This window comes from Cnephaeus nilssonii (assembly GCF_951640355.1).
Source record: "Cnephaeus nilssonii genome assembly, chromosome: 10".
Classification (NCBI taxonomy): Eukaryota; Metazoa; Chordata; class Mammalia; order Chiroptera; family Vespertilionidae; genus Cnephaeus; species Cnephaeus nilssonii.
Genome location: NC_137081.1, coordinates 78,328,575 through 78,348,212, shown reverse-complemented (window position 1 = coordinate 78,348,212; position 19,638 = coordinate 78,328,575). Strand labels below are relative to the sequence as shown.

The 19,638-nt window shown below is 39.3% G+C and overlaps 1 protein-coding gene across 5 annotated transcripts in view; it reads right to left on the bottom strand.

Moving 5' to 3' along the window:
• The window catches only part of NCKAP5 (NCK associated protein 5), a 965,452-nt gene that overhangs the window by 440,064 nt on the left and 505,750 nt on the right, over window positions 1-19,638 (bottom strand). For all 5 annotated transcript variants that reach the window (XM_079782414.1, XM_079782415.1, XM_079782418.1 and 2 more), the window contains one exon: window positions 2,984-3,117. In XM_079782414.1, the coding sequence (XP_079638540.1) occupies window positions 2,984-3,117 (134 nt within the window). The remainder of the gene's footprint in view (window positions 1-2,983; window positions 3,118-19,638) is intronic.

The following is a 19,638-nucleotide window of genomic DNA, read 5'->3' as shown; positions in this document are numbered from 1 at the left end:
GGGAAACACCTCACCCGACTCAGCCCAGGCTTCAGCATCTCATGTCTCTGTGCCCCAGGTTCATAAAAGGTATTACAACATGTATGTATTTGGATGTTCTCATGAGCCTGCAGTATAGTGCTTGACCTGGGAACCTTGAGCCCTGGAGTTCATCTTATTTCCTGTGTTATCACTTAGGCATGAACCCAGCACTACTAAATCATGTGAAATTCAGAAGCTGCCTAACATTTTAGATATAAGTGGCGATGCAGAAGTAGTACCACTTCTAAGAATTAATCCTAATTTGCACCATCGTGGATTATTCTCTATTATGCCTTTCAATGCCATCTATAAAGGAGCCTGAGTGGTGCATTTTATTACTCTTTAAGGAGTAGTAGCCTTTGTCTGTGAAATAAGAATTACAATCCTCTTCTTTTCCTTTTTAATCTTTTCTGCCAGGAATCTTAGAGCTAAATTAAATACTCATTCTCAGAGAACATGTTGGCTGTATCATTGTGATCCCTTGCCACATTCCTTTTTCATGGTCTTTATTTTCTGTTTTTATTTTATCAGCCTGATTGTACAACAATCTTTTACATCATAAGCCACTTCACATCCTCTGAAAAAGCTAAGCTATTAGCATTATTTTTCAAAGTAACTTCATTTGATGAGCAATACTAAAAATGTCAAAATCTCAAAGTCCATATCTTAGATATCATCATGTATAAGATAAATTCAGATATCATCATGTATAAAATAAACTCAGTATGTATAAAATAAACCCCAACCCATAACGTTGGGAGAAAACTGGGAATGCACAAGTTTTTAATTCAATACAATAATTTTGATTATAGAAATTATTTATGTGAGCATATAGATGGTGAACAATCTGAGGGTTATTCACTATAGGCATGTTCTGTAACACCGAGAACTTTACAAGACTTAAATTACAAAATTACAAATTTAAATTAAATTTTGATCTTACAAATCAAAATTTAAAATGTATAAAGTAACCAGAAAATGGTTTAGAGGGTCCAGTTAAATTATTAAATTATTCTATAATAATCTTATCTGTTATACATGCTTCCCCTCCCCCCCATCTTTTGCTCATTTACATTAGTTGTTTGGCTATAATTAGACTTGAACTTTTCAGTTTCAATTAAGCTTTATATAAGAAAACATTGGGGGGCAGGGGGCAAAAAATCTTCCCAAAGGCAGTATGTGAAACTAAGCACTGTTTGATTTACATAGAATTATCTTCTCTCTCAGCCTGTGATGAAGACTTGGCTATTGTGGAACTCAAATCTGTATGTATTGCCTTTTGATTTATAGCAGAGGACCTGGCATCATATAAACAGAATTTACTGTGCCATGTGCCTCATGCCCTGGAAATCAATAGCTGGAATACAGAGGCGTCTTAATTAGACAGAACAAGGGTAGCAAGATCTGCCTCCTTCTTTCCTTTATCATTAAAATGGCAAGTATTACAAAGCAGTGCTTGTTTGGAAGTCACTTTGGAGCGGAGATCTATTAGTTCCAGTTGGGAGTTATTAAGTGAGGGTCGCCATCAATGGAATAAAAAATGGAGCACAAGGCTGTATAAGTAATAGCCTGTGAGGAGTGGGACATGAAGTTGTTAAAATATTGACTGGTGCATTTCTACAGCACCTGTGTATTATCATGGGCTAGAAGAGTTAAACAGGGTATTAAATTATGACTGAACACAGAGGAATTATCCATCTTTCCTACCAGTTCCTCTAAACCAGTGTTGCACACATACATGGTATTAGCCACAATGAGAGGAATTACCTAAAAGCTCAACTATGGTCTCTCTTTTCAACACATCTGAAAATTAAGAATTATTATAAAAGTCTCATAATGAAGAAGCTATCTTATCCATCACTATTCAAAGCGATTATCAACCTTTTTCATCTCATGGCACACATAAACTAATTACTAAAATTCCGTAGCACACTAAAACATATTTTTTGCCTATTTGAAAAAAAAATAGATTAATTTTGATTCATTCACAGTAAATAGCTATTATTGTGTTGGCTGTTGTCATTTTCTTATTTGACAATCTAAGGGAAAAGAGGTCAGTGCCCCTGACTATATAGCCAGGTATTGCCTGTTTTAAAAAAAATTCTTGTGGCACACCAGTAGAAAATTGCTGACTGATCATATCCAAATACCAGTAGTAAATTAAAGATAAGATCCACAGAGTTTGCTCATGAAAATTTAAGGGCAACTTCTCAAATTTGATTCTGCCTGGGAGAATCTCAAAAATTATTTTCTTGCTTTTGCAAATGGTGAAGTGAAATAGAAATGAAAGTACACTGTCCCTCACAGAGTGCCCATATCTGGTCCTAGGACTGTAACTGCAAGAGTTCATGTTTTATCCATGGAACTGAATAGATTTTAAATAACAAGTTGAACTTCACCTAGCCCTATGTTAACTATAACCAAAGACTAAATGATTCTGACTGTGAATTAAATCTAAGCAGAGCTACTTTTTCAGAATCCTCCTTTCAAATTCAAGTTATATTTTTTTAAAGGGAAGGAGCTTATTGATTTTTATTTTTTAAATACTCCTAAATGTTCCCTCTAAGTCATGAGTAAGAGCTTACTGGATGATTAGATTCACACACTCTACCTTAAGATAGAATTATGATGACCAGAGAAATTTATCCTCCTGGATGGCCTTTCACACAACATGCCAATGGGCCACAAAACCACCACAATGTACTGTAAGATCCTTTGGAAAGTCATCGGGAAGAAACAGGCTCAATAAAGCCAAGACTATGTGAGGTGCAAGTGAAGTTTCAGATGCAAATGAAGGTCCAAATTCAATAGGATGGCTTGGCCAGAAGACAAGGTCAAAACTGTAGGGGAATTAGCCAATCAGACGCAACAGAAGTGTGCACACGAGAAATACAAGCAGAGCTGTTACTGGTGCAGGGAAGCATGCACCCTTTGCAGCAAGAAGCTCAGGCTGTAACCATACCTTGAGAACTGCTGCTGCAGGCCACGCATCTGAATCCGGCTGCGCTCAGACTCCAGTGTTACCTCCTGCAACCTCTTCTCACTCTGAAGACGTAAGTGTCTCTCCTCCTCCAATTCATGTATCAGCTTCTCATGCTATAAAAGGCGCAAAGGAAATGACTTTTAAGAAGGTGTTTCTTAAATATTATGACAAAGAGTAATTAGTAATAGATGCCGGTTACTAAGTGCTAACTTGGATTCTATATATACATTAATTAATTCCGTCCTTGTTACAACCCCACAAAGTAGGTTCTATCATTAATATCTTATTATAGACAAGGAAACCAAGGATCAGAAACATCTAAGTAATTTGTCATTAAAAAACAGAGGATAACAGGTTTTCAATCCTGGCTGATTTGACTCTAATGCTTAAATAATTTCCACTGAACCAGGTGGCTTCCTGTGCAGATATGAAGATCTATGACCCAATAATGCCATCAAATGCATAATAATTCAAGTGATAATGACTGAGATCATTAATACCTGTCCAGAATTATTTCATCTCTTCACTCTCTGGTCTATGCTTTAAAGGGAACATTACTGTGTTTATAGAATTGACAAGAATTTCAAGTTGATTACACCATGGAGCTCATGAGAACAGGTTAAAGAATGTTTTCATTTTGTCCAATTAGGTTTTCACAGATGATATGAGGCTAAACTACCCACTGTATTTATAATCCCAGAAAACCAGCTCAGCTCACAAATGGGCATCAAAAACTAAAAGAGGGATTGGATGATCCAGAATAGATTTTCCGCAAAAATTCATTCCTGGAACTGGTAAAAAGCACACAAGATCAGATCCTCCTGACATTACCAACTGAACCATGCTAATGTTGTTTTTGTTTTGTTGCTGTTCCTGCCTTTTTTTTTTTTTTTTTGGTATGCCATGCTATTATAGTTACTGTTAGTATTAAATTAAGCACTTTGCATATAGAATATACACTGAGTGGCCAGATTATTATGATCTCTGAATGCATAATAATCTGGCCACTCAGTGTATATCCTATATGATAAAAGGCTAATATGCAAATTGTCCCCTTGACCAAGAGTTTGACCAGCAGGCAGGCCGGCCAACCACCCATGTCCCCTCCCCCTTGCCAGGTTGGCTGGACCCCACCCATGCACGAATTCATGCACTGGGCCTCATATATATATATATATATATATATATATATATATATATATATATGAGAGAGAGGCCAGATTATTATGTGTTCAGAGATCATAATAACCTAGCCACTCAGTGTATATTCTTTGATAAAAAGTACTCAATGGCCTAAATTCTTAAAGGAAAAGAAGAGAAGCAGAGACCTTAGTCTCCAAATATACTACACACTATGATGACTTTGTACCATGGATGAAACAGGATCCATTGAATGGGGCATATTCACAGGGAGTAATAGCAAAGATGGACGTTCTCCAGCTCTGACTTGTGGGAAAAGGTTCCCCTGAGGACCATGAAGAACATTAGGTCATAGTCTGCAAATGAAGGTACTCTGAGAATAGAGCCCGCCTCTGCACCTTGGACCATGCTTTTCCTTCTGCTTATAAAGCCCTCTGAGTACTGTCTCTATTCCAACCCAGGGTTCCTTCTGGCTCATGTTTAGTCATCTCCTCTGGAACTTTTCCCTTATCACTTCACTGTTCTTTCCCAACACTGAGTTTCAACAGCACCTCTTATCTTTACCAACCTCTTGGCCCTCACTTATTTTTTCTATTATTATGTATTTTAATTCTCCAACTAGACGAACACTTGCTTGAGGTTAGGACTATGTCTACTGTGCATATATAATATTTATTTAGCATAGTGCCCAATGCATATTAGCACTGGAAATATTTGCTTATTGATTATGGAGCTGGCCTTTTGCTAAGTCAGGGTTGTAATTTCTATGTCCTTAACACTTCAAAGGTCCATTTTTAACTACCACAATCAGTTGCTTCCATTAGAAAAAGTAAAATCAAAATCAAATCTATATTCTTTTCAGCAGCTTCCAAAAGGAAGAAATGCATGGTAATGGAAGAGATAGGTACTAATTAATGTCAAAACACTGTAGAACTAGTTAACGTGGCAAATTTTATTTTTACATATATTTAATCATAATAAAAATGAATTAAAATATAAATGCTTTACTTAATTATTACACACAATCAACATTACTCTCTGTATAGACATATTGGACTAATAGGAACATGAATATGTCACCTATATTCTAGAATTTGGAAAATTGTGCTTTAATTCCAGAAACAGGCAATAAAATGGTGTATCTTAAATTATTCAAAAGCATATCCTATGAACAATGTGAAGTTTTGCAGAGAAACAGCATGCTTCCTTCCTTCTAAAGTAAAGAATGTTACATAGATTCACTCCCCACTATATTGAAGAACCCCAAGCTCTATAAGAGGAGGTTTTCATATGGATAATCGTTCTGTTCAATTTGTTAATGCCTTTTCTAATGATACCTGTGTAACATAGAAAATGTTCTGGGAAATTCTAAGACTAACGGAGGCAAAAGTTGTTTATTAAAATTTATTTTCTTCAAAAGGAGTATGTTTCAGTTAAGCCAGCAAAGCTTGACAATAAGCCACATCTACTTTCCAAATCTGGAAAAACATTCTTACCTAAATTATAAAACATGGTTAACAGGAGCAAGAGAGTAAATGGATTGGCCAGAATTTATTTATTTACTTATTTTTGTATTCGCTTTTCCTGGGTGTGAACTAACTTATCTTCAAAGCAATGTTGGCTTTCTCTCACAGGTTTACTCTGCATCTTTTACAGCAGGGAGCATGAAGGGGAGGGAGAGAGGGAAAATGGTTGGGTATTATTGATATGGTGCCACTAGGTACTGAAGAGCGGTAAGAAAAGACATTGTCACAGAAACCTGGGTTACAATATCTGTGGCAATATCACTCTTTCCATTGACCCGCTGGGCTGGGCTGGCTTTGAGAAGCCATCTTAAGAGAGCTGTAAGAGTAGTTTTCAAAACTGGTTGGGCCTCACATTTGTATTTCTCCTTGTTTCATTGAGCAAGATCATGTCTTCTGTTTCTCCTCCTCGGCTTTTCTTAACCTGACACCTAAATCGCTACCCCAGGATCACAAACACAGGCCTCAGGCAGAGTCTAAGAAGGTACATTAAACAGGAGTCCACAGGAAGGTCTACAAGCCACACCCTCCTCCTCCCCTGCAGTGACAAGGACTTCATTTACTTCCACTCAAAAGGAAGGTTTGCCTAGTTTCCTCAACAAAAGCTGACTCCAAGTGTGTGAACGTCTCAGTCCCATCCTGTGTTCTTCTCCAGTTTCTGTCTCTAACTCTGACCTAGTTCTATAAGAAAAATCTTCAATTTGGAGAGCATATTACATTTTGTAAAATGTTCTCATCTTCATTGCTGTATCCAGTCCTCGGAACAACATGGCAAAATCAGTTGTTCTCAACTGCATTGAAAGATTTTTAAAACTAGGATCAAGAGAGAGAAGGAGAATGCTGAGGTTAGAAATGACAGCTCTAAGACTAGAACCACATTTTTCAGGCCCCACATCCCCATTTCCCCCCCTACTATGGTCAGTTCTAACACTTATTTTAAAGGTGCACATTTATTCCAATGCAGTTGATATACTGGGAAAATTTGAGCATCACACAAATCTCACATTTGCTTTTGCCCAATTTTATTCATGAGAAACATGAGTCAACACAGAAAACTGCATCCCACACAACCTAACACAGAAATAAATACACAAATCACCCACATCTCAGAGACCGACAGGCCCCTCAGTCCTCCCACACGTGGTGAGCCGCTGTCATCCGCAGATGGAGGTACAGCTTGCCCTCAGCACCAGCCTTCCTCCTGCTGCTTCACAGTGGCTCAGGCTGCCATGGCACGCTCCCACGAGCACACTGCATGCTTTTTCGGGGTGAAATGCCATATTTAGTAAATCACTTCTGTATTTCTTAGTCAATTAACACATGCAAAATTAGCTGCCCTTTTTATTAGTTTTTTTTTTTTTAATGCGCCACTGACAAAACGTCATTTCCCCACAAGCCCTGTGCAGGGATCTTTAGGAACGCATCTGTCACGTGATAGCAGAGCTGACTACCTCATGATGGGGAAAAAAAAAATCTGAAACAAGGGTAGAATTCCAAAGTTCAAGTCTTTGTCACCGCAGAAGAACTTGTCTGTATTTCATAGACTTCATATAGACCTTAAACTTCCTCCAATTTCATTACTATCTTCTGTTTAAACCTCCAGGGAAGGTGACTCCATAATCTCCCTCGGTAATCCATGCTATTTTTTCTAAACTCCTTTCCTGACAATTTTCTAAGACTTGCTTAAATTGTTTTAAGTATCAAAAAGCCATCTTTATATTCCCAGGAGATACAGAAAAATCTACAAGTTTGACATTATTTTCTCATTTAATTGAAAGCTCCACTTAGCAACGGAGCTATGGACACACCCACATGGACTTATTCATTTGCTCAGACCACACCTGTTTACTGAGCAGCTACTATGTGCCAGACACTGAATCAGAGCAGGAGACCAGCAATGAGCCAAATAGACATGGTTTCTGACTGCAGGAGACCTTCACACAAGCAGAGAGGGCCGGTGCTAAACAGACTGTCACAAAGATAAACATATCAGTAAAAACTAATAGAGAACTTGGGCTTGCCAAAAGAAGACGCCAAGAGGAACTGGTTCTGTGTTAGGGGAAGGCTTCTCTGGGGAATTCACAATGAAACCGAGGCCTCTGTGATGACGGGAGTTACCAGGTGAGGAGGAGGGCCCAGCACTCTAGGCAGGGGAACAGCACGTGGGAGGTCTTTAGTCACATATGGAAGAACAAAGAGACCAGTGTGCCCAGATCCTGGGGAGCAAGAGGATGGGGGCAGCATACGACAAAGGTGAGAGAGCAAGAGCAAGGCCATGGCGCACCAGGAAGCCCATATCAAGGATGTGGCATTGTATGCTGAGTAAAATAGTAACTCATGACCAAGGTTTAATCAAGTGAGTGATAGGGCCTGATGAAGATTTTGCAAAGATCATCTGACTACTGTGTAGAGAAAGAACTGAACGAAGAAGCTCAATAGCAGCATGGGAAAATATTTAAATAGAGAATGGTGAATGGTACCAGCTTCTGGTTTAGAGTCCACTGTTTGATAGTCAAGGGGTTTTGGACAAGCCCCCTAACCTAAAACTTAACTGTTTAAGCTAGTTTCCTCTATAAATCAGGGAGAGTAAAAGTGCCCAAAACAATTCCATAGTATCACCATGAGGAATGACTGAAATAATGCAAAGTAAGCACTATAACAACTTGAAAGTCCCGTATAAGAATAAGGTTTGGCTAACTGTGATTATATAGCTGATATTGTCTAATATAGTTTAGCTACTTTTGATCAATTCATACAGATTTTAGTATTGTAATGATCAGTCCATCCTATATAATAAAGAGGTAATATGCAAATTGATCATCACTCCAACACACAAGATGGCTGCCCCCATGTGGTCAAAGATGGCCGCCCCGATGTGGACACAAAATGGCCACCACAAGATGGCCAGCAGGGGAGGGCAGTTGTGGGAGATCAAGCCAGCAGGGGAGCGCAGTTGGGAGGGACCAGGCCTGCAAGGGAGGGCAGCTGGGGGCAACCGGGCCTGCAGGGGAGGGCAGTTAGGGGTGACCGGGTCAGCAGAGGAGGGCAGTTGGGGGCAACCAGGCCTGCAGGGGAGGACAGTTGGGGGGGGGGGGGGAACCAGGCCATCAGGAGAGGGCAGTTAGAGGCAACCAGGCTGGCAAGGGAGGTCAGTTAGGAGTGACCAGGCCGGCAGGGGAGGGCAGTTGGGGTGTCCAGGCCATCAGGAGAGGGCAGTTAGAGGCAACCAGGCTGGCAGGGGAGGGCAGTTAGGGGTGACCAGGCCAGCAGGGGAGGGCAGTTAGAGGCGACCAGGCTGGCAGGGGAGTGGTTAGGGGGTGATCAGGCTGACAGGCAGAAGCAGTTAGGGGCAATCAGAAAGGCAGGCAGGCAGTGGTTGGGAGCCAGCAGTCCTGGATTGTGAGAGGGATGTCTGACCGCCTGTTTAGGCCTGATCCTGGGGGGATTGGGCCTAAATGGGCAGTCGGACATCCCTCAAGGGGTCCTAGATTGGAGAGTGTGCAGGCTGGGCTGAGGGACAACCCCCCCTCCTGTGCATGAATTTTGTGCACTAGGCCTCTAGTCTATATTATAAAAGGACTGTGGCTGTAACACCGTAATGCAGTAACGACCAACGACCAGACAGGGTACCACAGGGAACCCGGTGGATGGAGGGATGGCTGGAGAGAAGCAGCCCGGGTGCCGGGTGCCTGGTGGCTGGCGGGAAGGTGGTCGGAGCGCACGCAGTTGGGTGGGGCCGTGCAGTTTTGCACGCTGGGCTTCTAGTGTTAAATAAATACTGTAGATAAATATTTCTTTTAAAAAGCTCAAAATGTGTTTTTTAAGTAGATCAAACTTTAATACTAAGGAGAAATACATTTTAAATTATATAGATAAATGTACCTTTATTGTTGAAAGTATTACAAGTGTCCCCTTTGTTCCCCATTTATCCCCTCCAACATGCCCCTGCACAACCCCAAGGCCTCCACTATACTATTGTCTGTGCCCATGGGTTATGCATATGTATATATAAGTTATTTAGTTAATCTCTTCCCACCCCCACCTGCTCACCCCTGCCTTTCATCTGAGAGTCAAGAGTCTGTTCCTGTTCCATGCTTCTATGTCTCTGGATTTATTTTGTTCATATGTTTATTTTGTTCATTAGATTCCACATATAAGAGATGAATTTCTGACTAGCTTATTTCGCTTAGCATAATACTTCCCAGGTCCCTCCATGCTGTCTCAAAGGATAAGAGATCATTCTTGTTTATACCTACATAGTATTCCATTATGTAAATGTACCCCAGATTTTTTATCCACTCATCTACTGATGGGCACTTGGGCTGTTTCCAGATCTTAGCTATTGTAAATGATGCTGCAATGAACATAGGGGTGCATATATTCTTTCTGATTGGTGTTTCAGGTTTCTTAGGATATATTCCTAGAAGTGGGATCACTGGGTCAAATGGGAGTTCCATTTTAAATTTTCTGAGGAAACTCCATACTGTTTTCTACAATGGCTGCAACAATCTGCATTCCCACCAGCAGTGCACCCTTTTCTCCACATCCTCGCCAGCATTTGTTTGTTGATTTATTGATGATAGCCATTCTGACAGGTGTGAGGTGACACCTCATTGTCATTTTAATTTGCATCTCTCTGATGATTGTAAGAAATAAGAGATTAATGTAATCACATATATTCTCTAAAATATATAAAACCCTATGTTTAGACTTTGAGAAGTGACATTATTTTTTTTTTATTTTTTTTTTTTCAGTTTTTTTATTAAGGTATTATATGTGTACATATCTTACCATTGCCCTCCCCACACCCCCCTCCCATATATGCCCCCACCCCCCAGAGTTTTGCATCCATTGGTTATGCTTATATGCATGCATACAAGTCCTTTGATTGATCTCTTATCTCCCCCACCTCTCCCTAACCTTCCCCTTGTAATTTGACAGTCTGTTTGATGCTTTACTGTCTCTGTATCTATCTTTTTGTTCAAGATTATAATGTTCTTTATTATCCATAAATGAGTGAGATCATGTGGTATTTTTCTTTCATTGACTGACTTATTTCACTTAACATAATGTTCTCCAATTCCTCCCAGGTTGCTGCAAATGATGAGAATTCCTTCTTTTTTATGGCAGCATAGTATTCCATTGTGTAGATGTACCACAGTTTTCTGATCCAGTCATCTGCTGACGGGCACCTAGGCTGTTTCCAAATCTTAGCTATGGTGAATTGTGCTGCTATGAACATAGGGGTGCATATATCCTTTCTAATTGGTGTTTCTAGTTTCTTCGGATATATTCCCAGGAGTGGGATTACTGGGTCAAATGGGAGTTCCATTTTCAGTTTTTTGAGGAAACTCCATACTGTTCTCCACAGTGGCTGCACCAGTCTGCAATCCCACCAGCAGTGCACGAGGGTTCCTTTTTCTCCGCATCCTCGCCAACACTTGTCGTTTGTTGATTTGTTGATGATAGCCATTCTGACAGGTGTGAGATGGTACCGCATTGTTGTTTTGATTTGCATCTCTCGGATAATTAGTGACGTTGAGCATGTTTTCATGTGTCTCTTGGCCTTCCTTCTGTCTTCTTTTGAAAAGATTCTATTTAGGTCTGTTGCCCATTTTTTTATTGGATCATTTATCTTCCTTTTATTAAGTTGTATAAGCTGCCTGTAGATGTTGGAGATTAAACCTTTATCAGTGATGCCATTTGCAAATATGTTCTCCCATGCAGTGGGCCTTCTTGTTGTTTTGTTGATGGTTTCTTTTGCTGTGAAAAAGCTTTTTATTTTGATGTAGTCCCATTTGTTAATTTTCTCTTTAGCTTCCATTGCCCTAGGGGCAGTGTCAGTGAAGAATTTCTTTTGGCATATGTCTGACATTTTGCTGCCTGTGGATTGCTCTAGTATTTTTATGGTTTCCCGTCTTATGTTTAAGTCCTGTATCCATTTTGAGTTTATTTTTGTGTATGGCGTAAGTTGGTGATCAAGCTTCATTTTTTTGCATGTATCTGTCCAATTTTCCCAACACCATTTATTGAAGAGACTGTCTTTATTCCATTGTATGTTCATGCCTCCTTTGTCAAATATTAATTGAGCATAGTGGTTTGGGTCAATATCTGGATTCTCTATTCTGTTCCATTGATCTATATGTCTGTTCTTGTGCCAGTACCAGGCTGTTTTGAGAACAGTGGCTTTGTAATACAGCTTGAAATCTGGTATTGAGATCCCTCCTACTTTATTCTTCTTTCTCAGGATTGCTGTGGCTATTCGGGGTCTTTTTTTATTCCAGATGAATTTTTGGAGAGTTCTTTCAAGGTCTGTGAAATATGCCGTTGGTATTTTAATGGGGAGTGCATTGAATCTATAGATTGCTTTGGGTAGTATGGACATTTTAATGATGTTGATTCTACCAATCCATGAACATGGTATGTTCTTCCATCTGTTTACGTCTTCCTCTATCTCTTTTTTCAGTGTCCTGTAGTTTTCCGTGTATAGGTCTTTTACCTCCTTAGTTAAGTTTATTCCTAGGTATCTTAATTTTTTTGGTGCGATGGTAAATGGGATTGCCTTTTTAGTCTCTCTGTCTGTAAGTTCACTATTGGTGTATAGAAAGGCCATAGATTTCTTGGCGTTAATTTTGTATCCTGCTACATTTCCGAATTCATTTATTAAGACATTATTTTTAATACCACCATCTAGTATGATTTTAAGCAGATGGCTTGGTCTGTGGTGTGCTAAAACTTCAGGGTTAACATTATGATATTAACATAATTTCAAATATAAAAATACCTCTATCCCAGGGCTCAGTATACTAGGTATTTGGTGATTCTGGTCACATCAGTGGGTGATAATACTGGCACAGTTAGTTAGAGAAGATCCAAAGCATTTGGAAAAATGGGGGGAATGTTCTTACTGTGAAAATTTTAGTGCCACCACCATAACAAGCGAGGTGCCCCACATACTCCAAACACCCCAGGTGATTCCTGCACTGTGAGTGACATCTCAGGGTATCTGTGCTGACTCAATGCCTGAAGGATACATGATAACACATAGAGAGATATATGTTCCTGCTATATCAAAAGATTTCCTAAAACATGCTCAAGTTATAATATTCTTAGTGAACAGTATTTAATCATTAAAGAATCATGGGGGACCTAACTGGTTTGGCTCAGTGGATAGAGCATTGGCCTGCAGACTCAAGGGTCCCAGGTTCAATTCCGGTCAAGGGCATGTACCTTGGTTGCAGGCACATACCCAATAGGGAGTGTGCAGGAGGCAGCTGATCGATGTTTCTCTCTCATCAATATTTCTAACTCTCCCTCTCCCTTCCTCCCTGTAAAAAATCAATAAAATATATATTTTTTAAAAAGAATCATGGGGAAAATGTTAACACCCTTAGATAATAAAATAATCTAAAAAGATAGTGAGAAAAGAACAGAGGTTATTATAGAAGGTCATAGAGATTAAATGATATTCCTGGGTGTTGATGAAAAAACATATGAACTCATTAAAGAAATGTGGAATCTGGCAAACAAGCTACATACTATGCAAGGGCATTTCAAGTTAAATATACCATTAGAAAAGATAAGTATATTAGATTCAATGATATAAATATAAAGCATGGCATTAAGACTCAATAATCAATTCAGAACTTCAAGATCAGCTTAGATTTGCTAATTTGTGTCTAGACAGTCACACATATCACCATGTGTCTACCCATCAATATCCAATGTATACTGAAACATGTTAAGGTTAGACAGGGACCCAGAACAACCATCCTCATTCTCTTGCTTCCTACTGAAAATCTAAAATTGAGAAGTGATTTCTTTTCTTCAGAAGTCCATAAACACACACCAGCAACAAAATTAAACTCTTATATTCTCATGAAAAGTATTTTAATGGAAAAACTCTATATTAACCAATTTGTATCAAGTCAGTGTAAAATGGGTCTAAATTAAGCATTAGTTATTGCACCTAATTGCAGCCTCATTTTTGCTTTTTACACAAATGGCAATATATTTTTCCTCTAAGGCACCCTGAATTCAATATTGCCATTACTTATGAAAGACTCAGTCATCTTAGAAGCAGAGAAAGAGATAAGGAACTTAAGAATTGATTTTTAAAGCCCATACTGCTGGCTGTAACAGAAGAATCAGAATCAGATTCTGAGATGCTAGGATACAAGCTGCCCAATGTACATCCGCAGTGCTGATAACATCGCCCAAGGCAGACAAAGCTGTTACTCTAACAAAAAAAGAGAAAAAAAAATATTGAGCGTGGTTTACAAAAATAAAGTGAGAGGAGGGAGGGGAGGGAGTGGAATAAAGGACGGGGTGGGGAGGGAGAAAGAAATTTCAAGGGTAAAGAAGACAGATGGGTACTTAGGAAGATCTTAAAACCATCCTCAATTGTTATACTGGAACCCTAAAAGAGAAGTGCCACAGGTGAATCACTCCATACGATTTCATTTTCCTAGGCAAAAATGAGGGATATGTTTATTGCTCAGCCAAAGGATACATATATGAACTTTATGGGAGGAGTATTTCCAGGGTGGGTTGTACAGAAAAACATGATAAAATGAAGATTGGGCATGTCAAGATAGAAATGGATTATAAAGGTATGTTGGAACAAATTATAACAAATATAGTATGCTACAAAGAGAAAAAATTAAGTTGTCTTTTGCTTATAGCTAGTGATCTTTATTATTTTCAACTCAGGCTAAAAGTGAAGAAGAAAATAGTAATATTGCATTCACAATATAAAGTAATGCAGTTTTTATTTTATTTTCATTATACAGCTGGGGAAAACATTGGACAGAAAGTTACATATTGATCCACTCCCACATTTTTCATCGCTTTAAGTGTCTTGATTTGTACCATCGTGATCCGGATGGTGGAGAAAGTGTGAGGCTGGTAACCTGGGTTATTACTGTGGACGGCAATTAGGCGTGAGCAGAGCAAGGACAATGGGCCAGATGTGGAAGATCACCAGGGAAGAAAGCCCTGAGTGCCTAGCAGTGGACAAATGTAGGGTAGAATCTCGTCCCCAGGGTGAGTCCCTGTCCCCCCATCATATCGCTGGTCATGTGGTTTAGACCCCCAGACCTTTCAGATCACTGGCCATGCAGTTCTGACTCTCCCCTGACCTTTCCTCCCCTCACAGATGGATAGTCATGCTGTAGACCCCTTTAGAGGAGGAACAAGAGGGCCAGAGAATGGCCTTGTACTACTTCCACATAAGCCTTTGCATGACCACTCCATTAAGCTTTAAGCCCTCAGGACAATGAGGTTCTGACCCGAATCAAATAATCTTAGGAACAAAGCCTCAGGTATGCTGACCACGGAGACCGAGTTTTGGTCAAACCAGAGTTAACATCAAGACATCAGCTGTGTTTCAGCTCTAGGCTAAGAAACTCCCCTGGGACCTCTCCTAAAATCTCCAACCTTAAAAGCCCTTAGGACAGAGGACCCAACATGGCTCTCTCTCTGGGGCAAGACCATGCCTTTCCTTCCCTCAAGGTGTGTGTCTTTGCTTTCTGTTTCCTAAGCTCCCCCGGGCGTTCTTTTTTCTCTGAGACTTGTTTTCTGGGCCCAAAAAGCCCAGCTGGTTCACTGGCTTTACTTCTTCTGCCTCTGTGACTTTCCAAATAAACTTTTGCATGTATTTGAGTCTTGACTCTGAATTCTTTCTTAGCTAGAACTCAAACACTGAGATTGCTGAACCAAGGTCCAATTGCCAGTACCATTCTCATTCCATTTCTTCACTAACTTTATCATTTTGGTTCTCCGATTAGCTTGCTATGCAGCTTTGGGAAATACAATTACCCTCTGTGATCATCTTTCTAAAATGCTAAGGTCCACATCAACTCTCACATTTTATGCATCCATGAAATTAGCCATAATCACAGTGATGAGGTAACATGTTTCCAAAAATAGGGTACCTTGGCATATTGAATATCTTAAACTGAAGGAGTTTGGAAAAAAAAACAGCAGAGGGAAGAAGGTCACTTGGGCCTCCCCCACCCTTCATCCTTTTTCCTTGAAGCAGGTCATAAAACCCTCAGGTGAGAGATGCCCTCCCTATACCAAGGAGGAAGGAAGACATTCTCATCACCAGAAACAGAGAATTTGAGGCTGAGAAATCTATACAAACAAACCTTATTAAACTAACCTTTATCTTCCTAGTTACTTCTTTTCCACCTGCTACCCTTGTCTAAAAGGTATAAAAGCTTTCTGCTCTGGTCACTTCTTCAGCTCTTCATTCTCTTGTGAAGGCTCCTATGTACATGTAAAAATTCAATAAAATATGTATGCTTTTCTCCTATTAATCTGTCTTACATCAGTTTAATGCTTAGGCCCAGTGACCCAAAGAGGGTAAAGGAGAAATTTTCCTCCCTGCAACATCAAGAAACATATACTTACTAATGATAAGAAGAGTATAATGATGAGATGAAGTATAATGTCTATAAGATAGGGTTAGTCATAGTATGGATTTCTATTTGGTAACAACATAGGTGACAGGCATCCCTGCATTGGTAATTAAGTGGGTGAAGCTGTAGATTTCAAAGGCTAAGGGCATTTTCCTCGTCTAGTGTAAAACAGGCACAGCGATGATAAAATGATAACATTGGGCATTATACAACTAGGAAGAGAGGTCTTGAAACAGACCCTAGAGGCATCAATTTTAATTTGGTTCTCAAACAATTACAGGTCTCAGTAGATCTTGAGGGGAATGACAGATTCTAAATGATGTTGGAGCAAGATAATTCTTCCTTAGGGTGGACTCCAGAAGTGAAAGACTACGGGAACAGGGAACAGGGACAGCAGTGACTGTTTCTTTTTTATTACTGTCATTCATTAGCAATGGTTCCTTGAGTTGGAAAAGGCCTTTCTTCTGGCTCACTGACTTTCTGACTTTGACAAGCTTCTCAGAGAGACATTTCCTCCCAAATCTGAACATCTGACAATTTGCAGGGGAGAGGGCTGACCAAGGAAAGTAAAACACTGAGTAATAAGGAACCAAGTGAGTAGTAAGCCTGGTATCCATAGTCTATCAACTGCCTAATTCGGGCACACTCTTTCCCTTATCCCAATCTTTTGCTTGAGTTATTTGGTCAAAATGCTCAATTGTCCACTTCACTTAGAACACAGCTTCAATTACCCACCATTAGGTCCTTTTATAAGAAGTCAATGACTCCCTCCAGGTCACAGAGCTCTCTCTCTCTGTTGTCATGTTAATTGATCACAATGAACAGTAACTATCAGAAGTCAATTTTATTAAGTGCCTTCCTACTTGACTGAAGTCTTGAATACTCTTTTCTGTTCTGTACAGTACATTTCATATAAGGAAGAGAGAGGGTTTCTGTCTTCTTAAGGATTTTTTCTTCCAGTTCTCTGCCCTGAACCAATCTAATAGTATGTACTTTAGAGTGAACTGCATTCACTTACTCCCCATTTCACCCCCACACTCTGTTTCTTTTCTTTCTTGACCCTATGAGGACAATTGCAGGAAGCCAATTCCAGCATGTCAGCAGGGCTGAATCATCTGGAAGTGGCTGAGGGCATTTCCCCAGACTTGAAAGGAATGCAAAAATGATTGCTTGATGCCAGACAGCTAAGGGCATCTCAATCTACATGTTATTGCCTCCTACTGGCCAAACACCTGAACAGCCATAGGCAATTCTTTCAATCTGACAATGGATTCTGTATACTAAACCCTGGCCTTTGAAGTGTATATCTACCTTGCCTTAGGACAATTGGTGTTAATAAAAAACAAGGGGTCCTGAGACAAGGGAGAACTTAGTTCCTTTAAGCTAAGTCTTCTCTGGCTCCCCATAATGCCTTCCAAAATTATGTTTCGTCTCTGGACTCTTTAATCATTTACGCACAGTGCCTTCTTCAGATTCCTGAACCCTTCTAGATGCTGGATTAAGAACCCCGGCATTAGAGAATGAGTGGACTTCTCCAGCAGATTTAGTTTCCCTTTCAAATTCTGAGTCGCTATATTTCATCTCCTTGCTCCTTACACTGCTACCCTGCTAGTGGTTCTCAACCTGTGGATTGCGACCCACAGGTTGAGAACCGCTGCTGTAGAGTCTAAGACCATCGGAAAATACAGATATTTACATTGTGATTCATTAACAGTAGCAAAATTACAGTTATGAAGTAGCAACGAAAATAATTTTATGGTTGGGGGTCACCACAACATGAGGGACTGTATTAAAGGGTCACAGAATTAGAAAGGTTGAGAACCACTGCTATAGAGGATTAAAAAATATTTTATTCTCTCCTAGGCTCTAATCTTGAACTTCAACTATATTTACTATGAATATTAGCACTTGCTTTGCCTTCTCCACATACATTGGTGCTCCTAATATTCAACTTAGTTTTTGAAAAGTTATAATATATCTTTTGCTAAACATTTTATATGTAATTATTATCCTTTCTCTTCAGAGAGCATGCTTTTCTTTAGGCAGGGACTTGTGCTTGGGAATAAAATCCCATAGAATACTAGCATATCGCTGAGCACTCCACAATGTTCAGTACGGCTTGGTGAGTGACCTCCCACTATATCCTTTTTCATAACTGACAGCCAGCTCTAGGTTTACAAAGTTTGTATCAGTTACAACTTTCAGTCTTCAATCACTGAGGATAATGCAATGAGATTTCCCTTGATTTAAAACCCCACAGATACATTTCTTCCTGATTGTCATTGTCTTTTTCTACCCTTGCTGTCGGTCTCATTCATGCTCTCCCAATAGCCCAGAGGTGGTAATTCTAAACTTCATATTCAAATCTCTTATCGGACTAGTCACTCTAATTCCTTAACTATTAAGACAAAAATGTCCTCTCAGAGGATTTGCAGTGGCTTCTTTTAAAAGAATTTATAATTCCATTTATTTTTAGGATAGCATATTTTACTATTCTTTTTGTTCACTCTACCACATTTTACAGAACCGTAGGAGGAAACACCTCTTCAGAAGAAGAATCCTTTTTTACTGTGATTGGATCTTTATAGTCTTGCCCTTCTTCAGTGAATGGGTGTAATTACGTACATGGAAAACTAGAACATTTGCTATGATAATTATTCACTCCTGTAAAATAGGAGAATAATTATAATGTCAACAACAGGCTGCACTAGGTACTACTGGAGCTTTCTTTTTTACTCTGCCAGAGCAATGGCTTCCGGGACCCGAGTAATTAATATTAATTTCTCATAAATACTTCTTACTCATTTGAGAAATACATTAGAATGCCTTTGTCCTACAATTTAATTGTTGAAAAGTCTCTCCAAATAGTTTTTTAAACAAGGCCCTGAGAACTTCTGGAATAGTTTTGACATAGCCAGCCTCCATTATATTTCAATACGAGACCATGTGAGAAACCTGAAATTTTAAAACAATGTGATATTTAGCAGTTTGCCTTACCCTTGTTAGCAAATGCAAACCTTAACATTCTATCATTCTATGAAAAGGTCAGCTATAATATTTAAAAGACCAATGTGGAACTAATCTCAAGTTTGGGTTCAATGCTTTAGTATTTCATTTCATACAATTACCAAAGTTAGAAGAAATTGAAATACATATTGAATAATTAGAGTTTATATTATTTTAGGGATATAAGGTTACCCAGAAATATAATTTTCATGGGGAAATCACTAAAGATCTATATCTGAGCTGAGGGAGCACAGTTAGTCTGCAGTAGGGAAAATGTATATTCGTAGAAGACAATCTGCACTTCTTTCAAGATGCACTTTACCCATGGCTAGTCACATAAATAGGGAGGATTACAACAGATAATATCAGTTTCTGAGTGGCGATCGTCACAAAAGGAAGCAAACAGAAAACATGGTCCTACATGGTACAAATAATAGTCATGAAAAAATAGGCCAATGTAGACTATAATTACCTCTAATCAAAAGTCTGTCTGACATATGGCTGCATATAGAAAAGTGCACAGTAGAAATTCCTAGGTCAA